General features: G+C 43.6%; 1 protein-coding gene across 3 annotated transcripts in view; it reads left to right on the top strand.

Annotated features, from left to right (window-relative positions):
* The window catches only part of KIF20B (kinesin family member 20B), a 502,673-nt gene that overhangs the window by 330,113 nt on the left and 158,703 nt on the right, over positions 1–13,857 (top strand). For all 3 annotated transcript variants that reach the window (XM_063961679.1, XM_063961680.1, XM_063961678.1), the window contains exons 20-22: positions 3,861–4,956; positions 5,270–5,408; positions 5,579–5,701. In XM_063961679.1, the coding sequence (XP_063817749.1) occupies positions 3,861–4,956; positions 5,270–5,408; positions 5,579–5,701 (1,358 nt within the window). The remainder of the gene's footprint in view (positions 1–3,860; positions 4,957–5,269; positions 5,409–5,578; positions 5,702–13,857) is intronic.

The following is a 13,857-nucleotide window of genomic DNA, read 5'->3' as shown; positions in this document are numbered from 1 at the left end:
ATGGTCCGGATCGCATCTTCAGATGCATCAGCGGATAATCCTGTCTCCAAGGACAAGGGTGTCTCTTCTGTGGTGGCTGCAGAGTGCTCATCTACTAGAGGGCAGCACATTCGGCATTCAGGACTGGGTTCTGGTGACCACGGATGCCAGCCTGAGAGGCTGGGGAGCAGTCACACAGGGAAGAAATTTCCAAGGAGTGTGGTCAAGTCTGGAGACTTCTCTCCACATAAATATACTGGAGCTAAGGGCAATTTACAATGCTCTGAGCCTAGGAAGACCTCTGCTTCAAAGTCAACCGGTGCTGATCCAGTCGGACAACATCACGGCAGTCGCCCACGTAAACAGACAGGGCGGCACAAGAAGCAGGAGGGCAATGGCAGCAAGGATTCTTCGCTGGGCGAAAAATCATGTGATAACACTGTCAGCGGTGTTCATTCCGGGAGTGGACAACTGGGAAGCAGACTTCCTCAGCAGGAACGACCTCCACCCGGGAGAGTGGGGACTTCATCTGGAAGTCTTCCACATGATTGTGAACCGTTGGGAAAGACCAAAGGTGGACATGATGGCGTCCCGTCTGAACAAAAAACTGGACAGGTATTGCGCCAGGTCAAGAGACCCTCAGGCAATAGCTGGGACGCTCTGGTAACACCGTGGGTGTACCAGTCGGTGTATGTGTTCCCTCCTCTGCCTCTCATACCCAAGGTACTGAGAATTATAAGACGGAGAGGAGTAAGAACTAAACTCGTGGCTCCGGATTGGCCAAGAAGGACTTGGTACCCGGAACTTCAAGAGATACTAAGAAGGGACTTGCTTCAGCAAGGATCATGTCTGTTCCAAGACTTACCGCGGCTGCGTTTGACGGCATGGCGGTTGAACGCCGGATCCTAAGGGAAAAAGGCATTCCGGAAGAGGTCATCCCTACCCTGGTCAGAGCCAGGAAGGAGGTGACCGCACAACATTATCACCGCATTTGGCGAAAATATGTTGCATGGTGTGAGGCCAGGAAGGCCCCCACGGAGGAATTTCAACTCGGTCGATTCCTGCATTTCCTACAAACAGGAGTGTCTATGGGCCTCAAATTGGGGTCCATTAAGGTTCAAATTTCGGCCCTGTCGATTTTCTTCCAGAAAGAATTGGCTTCAGTTCCTGAAGTCCAGAAGTTTGTCAAGGGAGTACTGCATATACAACCCCCTTTTGTGCCTCCAGTGGCACTGTGGGATCTCAACGTAGTTCTGGGATTCCTCAAATCACATTGGTTTAAACCGCTCAAATCTGTGGATTTGAAATATCTCACATGGAAAGTGACCATGCTGTTGGCCCTGGCCTCGGCCAGGCGAGTGTCAGAATTGGCGGCTTTGTCTCACAAAAGCCCATATCTGATTGTCCATTCGGACAGGGCAGAGCTGCGGACTCGTCCCCAGTTTCTCCCTAAGGTGGTGTCAGCGTTTCACCTGAACCAGCTTATTGTGGTACCTGCGGCTACTAGGGACTTGGAGGACTCCAAGTTGCTAGATGTTGTCAGGGCCCTGAAAATATAGGTTTCCAGGACGGCTGGAGTCAGGAAAACTGGCTTGCTGTTATCCTGTATGCACCCAACAAACTGGGTGCTCTTGCTTCTAAGCAGACGATTGCTATTTGGATGTGTAGTACAATTCAGCTTGCACATTCTGTGGCAGGCCTGCCACAGCCAAAATATGTAAATGCCCATTCCACAAGGAAGGTGGGCTCATCTTGGGCGGCTGCCCGAGGGGTCTCGGCTTTACAACTTTGCCGAGCTGCTACTTGGTCAGGGGCAAACACGTTTGAAAAATTCTACAAATTTGATACCCTGGCTGAGGAGGACCTGGAGTTCTCTCATTCGGTGCTGCAGAGTCATCCGCACTCTCCCGCCCGTTTGGGAGCTTTGGTATAATCCCCATGGTCCTGACGGAGTCCCCAGCATCCACTTAGGACGTCAGAGAAAATAAGAATTTACTTACCGATAATTCTATTTCTCGTAGTCCGTAGTGGATGCTGGGCGCCCATCCCAAGTGCGGATTGTCTGCAATACTTGTACATAGTTATTGTTACAAAAATCGTGTTATTATTGTTGTGAGCCATCTTTTCAGAGGCTCCGCTGTTATCATGCTGTTAACTGGGTTCAGATCACAGGTTGTACAGTGTGATTGGTGTGGCTGGTATGAGTCTTACCCGGGATTCAAAATCCTTCCTTATTGTGTACGCTCGTCCGGGCACAGTATCCTAACTGAGGCTTGGAGGAGGGTCATAGGGGGAGGAGCCAGTGCACACCACCTGATCCTAAAGCTTTTACTTTTGTGCCCTGTCTCCTGCGGAGCCGCTATTCCCCATGGTCCTGACGGAGTCCCCAGCATCCACTACAGACTACGAGAAATAGAATTATCGGTAAGTAAATTCTTATTTTTTCATACCTTCTCTATCCATGTTGGTATAGAGTTGGTTATAAACCTTGTGAGCGCAGTGAGCCACCGAGCCCGAAGCGTGGCAAACAAAGCGAGCCCTGTGAGGGTATGCCTTTCTACAATTAGGGGTCCTAGATGACAAAACTATCCACACAAACCCCAAAAATGCAACAAAAAAATTGGTGTTTACCTTTTTTATGTCGACCATTTTCATGTTGACCTTTTGACCCTGTCGACCTTTTGTACTGTCTCCTTTTTTCATGTCTACCTTTTCACCCTGTCGACCTATTAAATGTCTAACATGTGGGGTCTATCTATTGACTGTCTAACTAGACACTGTCTATCTATTATACCACACCCCTTCTATCCAAGGAAGACTGATGTACTATGGATAGCTCCAATAGATGTCTTATGCCAAGTCGACCCTCTAACTCCGAAGAATTTGTCACGTCTCCTGATAACACTTTAAAAACCACTGAGGCATTGTCAAACTATCTTCAGCTAACAATGTTGACTGACTAATACAATTTCAGGTGTTTCTATTCAACTTTATTTATATAATTAAACTAATGAAGCCATCCAACCTATTATTACCTATTGCTACTTGTAATACACCCAACATTTTTTGAATAAACTAACTTGCTTTAAAATTATTTTTAACTATGAACCCATTATCCTCCCACTTTTAAATTTTGACAAACATTTAACACTAGTATAGACTATTTACCTGAAATTATTTAAACTGTTTTGTTGACTCACTTTTTGAGATTATCGTGGTCAAAAATTTCATTTTGAATTTGGAAAAAGTTTTTCCCCACAAAGCCTATTGTGTTGTATATCATAGGAAAGATCAGTAAAATGACACCACTCCCACCTCTCTGGCTTAATTAGTAGAGCTGCTATGGCTATTTGAAAATATGCTGGTTGTGCGTTTTTGACAGATTTTTTAAAATTTTACATAGCCAGTTATTTAGAAACTGCACGAGATATTTAAATAAAATTTTGTATTTTTCTTAGACTACATATATACTCTCCATATACCAAATATGAACAAAATCTGAGGGGGTGAGGTAAAATTTTGTCAAATAGTGTATTTATTTGACACAGAATGACCCTACAGTCCCTTTGTGAAAATGCATGCATACTTTTGAAACTAGGGTATTGTTTTGTTTTTATCCAAAAGTTCTTTGTTTTTCACTTATATTTAGCCTGAAGATCAGATACCCCCAACTATGCATGTATTCTAGATTTCTCAAATCCACCATTAATATAACAAACCATGCTAGCTGAACTAATTCCACACAGCACAAAAAAAATCTCCATAGTGGATGTTGTTAGCTGGCCAGGGTTCATGTTCTACTGCATTAAAAAAAAAATGTGATTTGATAAATCTTCTAACATTATGATTCTTTTAATTAAGCTCTAATTTATGCTTTGTAGAACTTCGTGAAATTAATAACACTAACATGGAAAGCGATCAAATGCAAAACAATGCCTTAAAGAATACACTGCGTGAGCTGAAGGATACTAAAGTTGAAAAGGAGAAAAACGAAGCACAGGTAGTCAACCTCACTCAGACTGTTGCAGAGTTGGAAGAGAAGCTTGCCAGATGTCAAGAACAAGTGATTCATCTGGAATCCGGAAAAGAAAACGTAGTCACTGAACTGCAGACCCAAAAAGATCTCACACTCCGGCTAGAGGGAACAGTTGAAATGTTAAAGCAGGAGATAGATCAGCATCAATTAAACATTGCCAGCAAGGTTGACAAAATCAAAACTATTCAAAGTAAGCTGGATGACTTTGGCAAGAGTGAGCCAAAGGAGTATCCTGGTGAGGTAGATTTTTTTAATCTAAATAACATGATGGCGGACTCATCCACGAGACACTTTGACGGAAATGAGAGTCAGCCTGAAAAAATGGTTTCAGGCAGAGAGAGTGCGTTTTACAATGCTGTTGAAGGTCTGTGGAGAAAATGTCAAGAAGTTCTCCAGGAATCCGTCAAAAAGAACAAGCTGATCCAGCATCTTGAAAAACAGCTGGATGACCTACAAAACCAATTGTCTTTACTACGAAACACAAAGGATGTTCAGCAGAACCAGGTGTCTTCCCAATGCTGCCTTTTGAAGGAAAAAGATGAACTGATTGTCCAGCTCAGAGAACAAGTGTTAGACCTCAGCAACCATTTGGAGAAACACAAAAAGCAAGAAATTGACTATAAGAGTGAGTTATTATTGAACAGTCAACAGATAAAGGATTTGGGGCTCCTTGCAGATTCTTACAAAGATCAATCTGAAAAACTTAATGGCTTAGAAGAAAAGAGCAAGGAAAAATCTGTTGCCATTGAAAGATTGGAGAAACATTTGGCAGAACTCCAGACGGAGCACATGGACTGTGAAAAGAACATAAAAACACTAAATAATGAGAAGGCTGAATTAGAAGAAAAGATTAGAAATATGCAGGAAGCATTTGCAGCTGCTGTATGTGCTAAGACCGAGAGCGAGAAACAAGTCAGAGAGTCAACGGAGGCAATGGAACTGTAAGTTTTTAATTATAGCTGAATGTTGTCAAGGTTGCTTGCATTTACTCCAAACCTCATGCTTGAGGGAAGGCTTTTAAGCTATAGTCCAATTTACCTTAATTTGTTGTAAAAAAAAAGTTCTAGATTTTTGTAGTCTAATGCAGTTCTCTCACTCTCTACACCCTGAATAGACTTCAGTTATATCATGAGTAATGTTAGTTTTATGTAACAATAACAGTTTTGCTTCTGCAATAGGGTTGAAGTTAGTCTTATGTCATTCGTATCCAGGCTAATAACTATTTATGCTTACACTGTGCATTGTTTTATTAAGGTTAAAGAAAGAGCTCCTGCAGCAAACTGGTCAGCTAAATCTGGTTCAACTGGAGCTTCAGAGAAAAGAGGAAGATTATACAGAGTTCAAAGATAAATTAACGGATGCCAAAAAGCAAATACAGCAGGTGGAGAAAGAGGTCAGTCATTTTTATTTTCCCATTGTACACATTTTGTTTAAAGGTTTAAGTAACTGGAGATACAAGTGTAGATCCAACTTTGTTTTGCTGTTTTAGATTATAGCCTTAACTCGCATTCTATTACGTTTGCCCCATCGCCTTTAATTCATTGTTTTATCGAAAAATGTCAGATCTCTACAATGCGGGAAGAGAAGAAGACACTAACCAACAAAATGAATGACTATGAAAAACTGAAGAAGCAGATGTCCTGTGAACTGGAAATGAAACAGCGGACAATTCAGCAGCTGAGCAAGGTGGTTAGTTAACATTCTGCATGTCATTATTACTGCGATCAGGGCAGACTACCAGCTTGGTGTTGGAAATAACATGTGCATACCTAAGTGTTTTATATATTCTAGTTATGTGCGTGTAATGCTTCATGCTGTTGCTCAGTAATGCTTTGCGCTGAGTGAAATAAGAGACTCAGAGGTATTATGCTCATTACTCTTTTGCGGTGACTTCACAGCATCTTATGTAGAGAAAAAATCATCTGCAGTATTCCACTCTGCTTGCCTTATCAGTTACTTGAAGCTCTTACATGCTGCGGTAGCTTATTTTTTTCAAAGCCATGGAGTACTGCCCCTTTCTGCTGTTATATATATATATATATATATATATATATATATATGGTGTGGGGGGATGAGGTATTAGCAAGCCCCCCACACCATTTTGTACTTCTAGGCATATATACCAGTGCCTATATACTTTTTTGAGGTTTATAAGCTGACGCCCTAATACTTAAGGGAGTGTCCACCAGGTCATGCTCTGATAATTATTAGAACACAAATTTTCCTATACTGTCGTTTTAACTTAGATACTATATCTGTGGCGCTGTCAGCTCCTTTGGTACACACATATATATATATATATATATATATATATATATATATATATATATATATATATATATATATATATATATATATATATATATATTATAGAAGACAAGGGTGAGAACAGCGCCTTCTAGTGCATTAAACGTAACCTTTACATAGGAACCTCCACCAAATGCCAAAACACCATCAGATAGATCAAGTACCGTATGTAGTGGAACAAATCCACTTATAATTCACATTTGTCTAGAAGCATCCTGGTGGGTTCAAAGAAGTCTGATAAATCAACTCAGCAGCAGGTCAACCAGTATAGGAGAGAAAACCAACAATCGTGTAACAGTTTATTGGCCCCAAAAGATAAAAAAAAAAAAAAAAAAACCCATACATTAAATAGACACAAGGTATAGCTTACCTGGTAGATAACAGGTAAGTAACCCAGCGATCACTACTCAACGCGTTTCGTCCAAATGCCGGACTTCCTCAGGGGTATTGTTGGTTTTCTCTCTAATTTTCCTTATATGGTCTTTTTGACTGAATACTATACTGGTTGACCTGTTGCTGAGTTGATTTATCAATGCAAATTCTAAGTGGATGTGTTCCACTATATACGGTACTTGCTCTATCTGATGGTGTTTTGGCATTTGGTGCAGGTTCCTACGTAAAGGTTACGTTTAATGTACTAGGAGGCGCTGTTCTCACCATTGTCTTCCAGATATAGGGGGACAATTACTAAGCAGTGATAAGAGCGGAGAAGTAAGCCAGTGGAGAAGTGGCCCCATCAACCAATCAGCAGCTGTGTATCATTTTATAGTATGCAAATTATAGATGTTAATTCAGTGCTGATTGGTTGCCACTGGCTCACTTCTCTGCTCTTATCACTGCTTAGTAAATGTTCCCCTAAATTACAAGAACCGATTGAACACTGATCTATTGGAGGACTGCTGCCACTCAGTGGGAGAGGAGTCTGGAGACTCTGACTTGATTATATTAATTTAATACGTGTGGGACAAATGACGTAGGGTGTAGCGCTCAGTACCACCTTTGTTTTTATATATATATATATATATATATATATATATATACAGGGTGAGTATCCCATATCCAAATATACGGAATATTCCGGAATATGGACTTTTTTGAGCGAGTGTGAGATAGTGAAACTTTTGTTTTCTGATGGCTCAATGTACACAAACTTTGTTTAATACACAGTTATTAAAAATATTGTATTAAATGACCTTCAGACTGTGTATATAAGGTGTATATGAAACATAAATGAATTGTGTGAATGTAGACACACTTTGTTTAATGCACAAAGTTATAAAAAATATTGTATTAAATGACCTTCAGGCTGTGTGTATAAGGTGTATATGTAACATAAATGCATTCTGTGCTTAGATTTAGGTCCCATTACCATGATATCTCATTATGGTATGCAATTATTCCAAAATACGTAAAAATCCAATATCCAAAATACCTCTGGTCCCAAGCATTTTGGATAAGGGATACTCAACCTGTAGATAGATAGATAGATAGATAGATAGATATTGGGGTCTATTTGCTAAACCTAGGATGGAGATAAAGTACCAGCCAATCAGCTCCTAGCTGTTATTTTTCAAACACAGCCTGTGACATGGCAGTCAGGAGCTGACTAAATGCTACTTTATCTCTGTCTGCTTTTTCTCCATCCAAAGCTTAGTAAATAGACCCCATTGTTTGGTTCTACTTACAGATGTGTCACTCATAATCCTAGCCTAAATATGCCATAGTGAACCGCCAGGTCCTGTGCACCTTGGCTTCTTAGTCGTATTGCAGTGTGACTAAACTGCTTCACTAGACTGCACTCGTTACTTTGATATGCAATATTTGCATATCTGTGTACGAGTCTGAATCTGTATAGAAAGATCAACAGAACTTGCTGTGGAATAAAGCCCCTGGCCGATGCATTGTAGCACTTTGAATGCCGATTCAGACTCATTCGCACACACATGTACAAGTGTTGCACATCAGGTTTATCAGTGCAGTTCCATCAAGTGGTTTTGTTGCATCACATTGTGAAAGAAAGGCAAACTCGGGCGGAAAAGACGCTTTGTGCAGGCAGAGTTGCACGGGACTTGGAGCAACAAGAAGGCGCTTCTTGGTGCGACTCCATCAATAGTGTAAGAGGACACGTCTACATACAATCTAAAAATTTCCATGTAGTTTCAGCCACTAGGTGGTGCTGTTTTATTATGGACAGGTTTTTATTTATTTATTATGTTTTTATTTTATTTTACTGTTTCAGAGAAATGAACATAGCTGTCTCTTCCATAAGTGCATAAGCCCTCTACGAGTGATGTATCAAAAGGCATTATTTATATTGCTATTTTGAAAACTGATACTTAATTGGGTGATGTACTTAAATACAAATTGCAGTGTTTATTCTGCAGTTTGTGGCTATTTTCACAAAAGCAACTCGCATAGTGCTTACAGAATACCGATCATCCTCCAAAGCAGGTCACTTCTCAACTGATCCTGCAATGCATCAAATGTTTACACATATTTTACTAACGTTGTTATGCCTTTTATGACGTGTCTTTGTGTCCCACAGGACTGGCACAGGTTTATTTGTTGATGACTGTCATCTTGATGCATGTTGTTACATTTGTGTCAAAAGAAATTTTTGTACTTTGTGGACACATTTTTAGATTAAATGTAAATGAAACACCTATGTGTAGACATTGATTTGACCAGTCTACACAATAAGAACGGCTCCTAAATTCGGCACTAACTCGACATGGTATCCGGTTGATAGATAGATAGACAGTGTCTAGTTAGACAGTCAATAGATAGACAACATATGTTAGACAGACATTAGGTCGACATAACAAAGATAGACAAATGGTATTTTTAAATTTAACATGTTTTTGTACTACTTCATACCTTCTCTATCCATGTCGGCATAGAGTTGGTTATAAACCTTGTGGCGAGCCACCAAGCCCAAAGTGTGTTGAGCGAAGCAAGCCCCGCGAGGGTATTCCTTTCTACAGTTGGGGTCCCAGATGACAAAACTATCCACAAAAATGCAAAAACATGGTGTCTACCTTTTCTCTAACGTTCTAGAGGATGCTGGGACTCCGTAAGGACCATGGGGATAGACGGGCTCCGCAGGAGACATGGGCACTTTAAGAAAGACTTTGACTCTGGGTGTGCACTGGCTCCTCCCTCTATGCCCCTCCTCCAGACCTCAGTTTGACACGGTGCCCAGTGGAGACTGGGTGCATTTCAGGAGCTCTCCTGAGTTTCCTGTAAGAAAGCATTTTTGTTAGGTTTTTTATTTTCAGGGAGCCTGCTGGCAACAGACTCCCTGCATCGAGGGACTGAGGAGAGAGAAACAAACCCACTTCTCTGAGTTCAGGGCTCTGTTTCTTAGGCTACTGGACACCATTAGCTCCAGAGGGATCGGTACGCAGGTCTCACCCTCGCCGTCCGTCCCAGAGCCGCGCCGCCGTCCTCGCAGAGCCGGAAGAAAGAAGCCGGGTGAGTATGTGAGGAAAAGACCCATCTGAGGCGGCAGAAGACACTTGGATCTTCACTGAAGTAACGCACAGCACTGTAGCTGTGCGCCATTGCTCCCCTTCACCTCACACACTCCGGTCACTGTAAGGGCGCAGGGCAGCAATATAAACCTCTCTTATGGCACAGATGTATATATACATGTACAGCTGGGCACTGTACATGTATAAAAAAAGAGCCCCCGCCATGTATTGAAAAAATTGAGCTGGACAGAAGCCCGTCGCCGAGGGGGCGGGGCTTCTCCCACAGCACTCACCAGCGCAATTTTTCTCCACAGCACCGCTGAGAGGAAGCTCCCCGGACTCTCCCCTGCTTGACACACGGTGACAGAGGGCTTTAAAGTAGAGGGGGGGGGCACATAATTGGCGCAGATACATAAAACAGCGCTGCTGGGTAAACATTAATTTACTGTGTTATTCCTGGGTCATATAGCGCTGGGGTGTGTGCTGGCATACTCTCTCTCTGTCTCTCCAAAGGGTCTGGTCAGAAAAGAGCTTCCCTGTGTATGTGTGGTGTGTCGGTACGTGTGTGTCGACATGTCTGAGGTTGAGGGCTCGCCTAAGGAGGAGGGGGAGTTTATGAATGTAAGGTCTCCGTCGGCGGTGCCGACGCCGGACTGGATGGATATGTGGAATGTTTTAAGTGCAAATGTTAATTTATTGCACAAAAGACTAGACAAAGCAGAAGCTGGGGCACAGTCAGGGAGTCAACCCATGCCTGTCCCTATGTCGCCGGGACCTTCGGGGTCTCAGAAGCGCCCACTATCCGAAATAGTTGACACAGATACCGACACGGATTCAGACTCCAGTGTCGATTACAATGATACAAAATTACAGCCAAAGGTGGCTAAAGGTATTCGATATATGATTATCGCAATAAAAGATGTGTTGCATATCACTGAGGAACCCCCTGTCCCTGACACGAGGGTACATATGTATAAAGGAAAGAAACCTGAGGTCTCCTTTCCCTCCTCAGACAAAAAACTGCACATTCCCAAAAGGATTCTAACAGCGTATCCTTTCCCGTCGCAGGTCAGGATACGGTGGGAATCCTCCCCTATGGTGGACAAGGCCTTGACGCGCTTATAAAAAAAGCGCTTCCATGCCAAGATATGGCTACCCTCAAGGATCCTGCTGACCGCAAGCAGGAGGTTACCCTGAAGTCCATTTACACACATTCTGGTACGTTACTCAGACCGACTATTGCGTCGGCCTGGGTTTGTAGTGCTATAGCAGCATGGACAGATTCCTTATCAACGGATATGGAGACTCTTGATAAGGATACCATTTTATTGACCCTAGGGCATATAAAAGATGCGGTCTTGTATATGAGGGATGCTCAAAGAGACATTAGTTTACTGGGTTCCAGGATAAACGCTATGTCTATTTCTGCTAGGCGTGTCTTATGGACCCGACAGTGGACTGGTGATGCCGACTCCAAGAGACATATGGAGTTGTTGCCTTACAAGGGTGAGGAATTGTTTGGAGAGGGACTCTTGGACCTCGTCTCCACGGCTACGGCAGGTAAATCAAATTTTTTGCCATATATTCCCTCACAATCTAAGAAAGCGCCTCATTATCAAATGCAGTCCTTTCGTTCCAATAAAAGCAAGAGAGCACGTGGATCGTCCTTTCTTGCCAGAGGTAAGGGCAGAGGGAAAAAGCTGCATAACACAGCTAGTTCCCAGGAACAGAAGTCCTCCCCGGCCTCTGCAAAATCCACCGCATGACGCTGGGGCTCCCCTGAGGGAGTCAGCTCCTGTGGGGGCACGTCTTCGACTGTTCAGCCACGTCTGGGTCCACTCACAGGTGGATCCATGGGCAATAGAAATAGTTTCCCAGGGTTACAAGCTGGAATTCAAAGAAGTGCCCCTCGCCGGTTTTTCAAATCGGCCCTACCGAAACAACCCCTGGCAAGGGAGATAGTGTTACATGCGATTCACAAATTGTGTCTTCAACAAGTGGTGGTAGAGGTTCCCCTGCTTCAAAGAGGGCAGGGGTACTACTCAACTCTGTTTGTGGTTCCAAAACGGGACGGTTCGGTCAGACCCATTTTAAATTTAAAATCCCTGAACCTTTACTTAAAACGGTTCAAGTTCAAAATGGAATCGCTCAGGGCGGTCATCGCCAGCCTAGAAGGGGGAGATTTTTTGGTATCTCTAGACATAAAGGATGCATACCTGCATGTCCCCATATATCCTCCTCATCAGGCGTACCTGAGATTTGCGGTACAAGATTGTCATTACCAATTTCAGACGTTGCCGTTTGGGCTTTCCACGGCCCCGAGAATTTTCACCAAGGTAATGGCGGAAATGATGGTGCTCCTGCGCAAGCAGGGTGTCACAATTATCCCGTACTTGGACGATCTCCTCATAAAAGCGAGATCACGGGAGAAGTTGCTGAACAGCGTATCACTTTCACTGAATGTGTTACAGCGACACGGCTGGATTCTCAATATTCCAAAGTCGCAGCTGAATCCTACAACTCGTCTGACCTTCTTGGGCATGATTCTGGACACAGACCAGAAAAGGGTTTTTCTTCCTACGGAAAAAGCGCGGGAACTCATGACTCTAGTCATAAACCTGTTGAAACCAAAACAAGTGTCAGTACATCATTGCACTCAAGTTCTGGGAAAGATGGTGGCAACATACGAAGCCATTCTATACAGCAGATTCCATGCAAGGACCTTCCAATAGGACCTATTGGACAAATGGTCCGGGTCGCATCTGCAATTGCATCAGCGGATCACCCTGTCCCCCAGGGCCAGAGTTTCTCTCCTGTGGTGGCTAAACAGTGCTCACCTTCTAGAGTGCCGCAGGTTCGGCATTCAGGACTGGATCCTGGTGACCACGGACGCGAGCCTCCGAGGTTGGGGAGCAGTCACACAGGGAAGAAATTTGCAAGGACTTTGGTCAAGTCAACAGACTTGTCTTCACATCAACATCCTGGAACCAAGGGCCATATACAACGCCTTACGTCAAGCGGAGATCTAACTTCGCAATCGACCAGTTCTGACCCAGTCAGACAACATCACCGCAGTAGCTCATGTAAACCGCCAAGGCGGCACAAGGAGCAGAGTGGCAATGGCGGAAACCACCAGAATTCTTCGCTGGGCGGAGAATCATGTAAGCGCTCTGTCAGCAGTGTTCATTCCGGGAGTGCACAACTGGGAAGCAGACTTCCTCAGCAGACACGATCTGCATCCGGGAGAGTGGGGACTTCATCAGGAAGTCTTTGCGCAGATTGCAAGTCGGTGGGGACTACCCCAAATAGACATGATGGCATCCCGTCTCAACAAAAAGCTACAAAGGTATTGCGCCAGGTCAAGAGACCCTCAGGTGGTAGCTGTGGACGCCCTAATGACACCGTGGGTGTTCCAGTCGGTATATGCGTTTCCTCCTCTTCCTCTCATACCCAAGCTGTTGAGGATAATAAGAAAAAGAGGAGTGAGAACAATTCTCATTGTTCCAGATTGGCCACGAAGGACCTGGTATCCGGATCTGCTAGAAATGCTCACAGAAGATCCGTGGCCTCTTCCTTTAAGGCAGGACCTGTTGCAACAAGGTCCCTGTCTGTTCCAAGACTTACCGCGGCTGCGTTTGACGGCATGGCGGTTGAACGCCGGATCCTAGCGGAAAAAGGTATTCCGGATGAGGTCATTCCTACGCTAATAAAGGCTAGGAAGGTCGTGACGTCTAAACATTATCACCGAATATGGCGAAAATATGTTTCTTGGTGTGAGGCCAGGAATGATCCTACGGAAGAATTCCAACTAGGCCGTTTTCTTCACTTTCTACAAACTGGAGTGAATTTGGGCCTAAAATTAGGCTCCATTAAAGTTCAGATTTCGGCCTTGTCCATTTTCTTTCAAAAGGAATTGGCCTCTTTACCTGAAGTACAAACTTGTGTGAAGGGAGTACTGCATATTTAGCCTCCTTTTGTACCTCCGGTGGCGCCTTGGGACCTTAACGTGGTGTTGAGTGTCCGTAAGTCACATTGGTTTGAACCACTTGAAACAGTGGAGTT

Source organism: Pseudophryne corroboree, chromosome 3 (assembly GCF_028390025.1).
Source record: "Pseudophryne corroboree isolate aPseCor3 chromosome 3, aPseCor3.hap2, whole genome shotgun sequence".
Classification (NCBI taxonomy): Eukaryota; Metazoa; Chordata; class Amphibia; order Anura; family Myobatrachidae; genus Pseudophryne; species Pseudophryne corroboree.
This window is presented reverse-complemented; position numbering and strand designations above follow the sequence as displayed.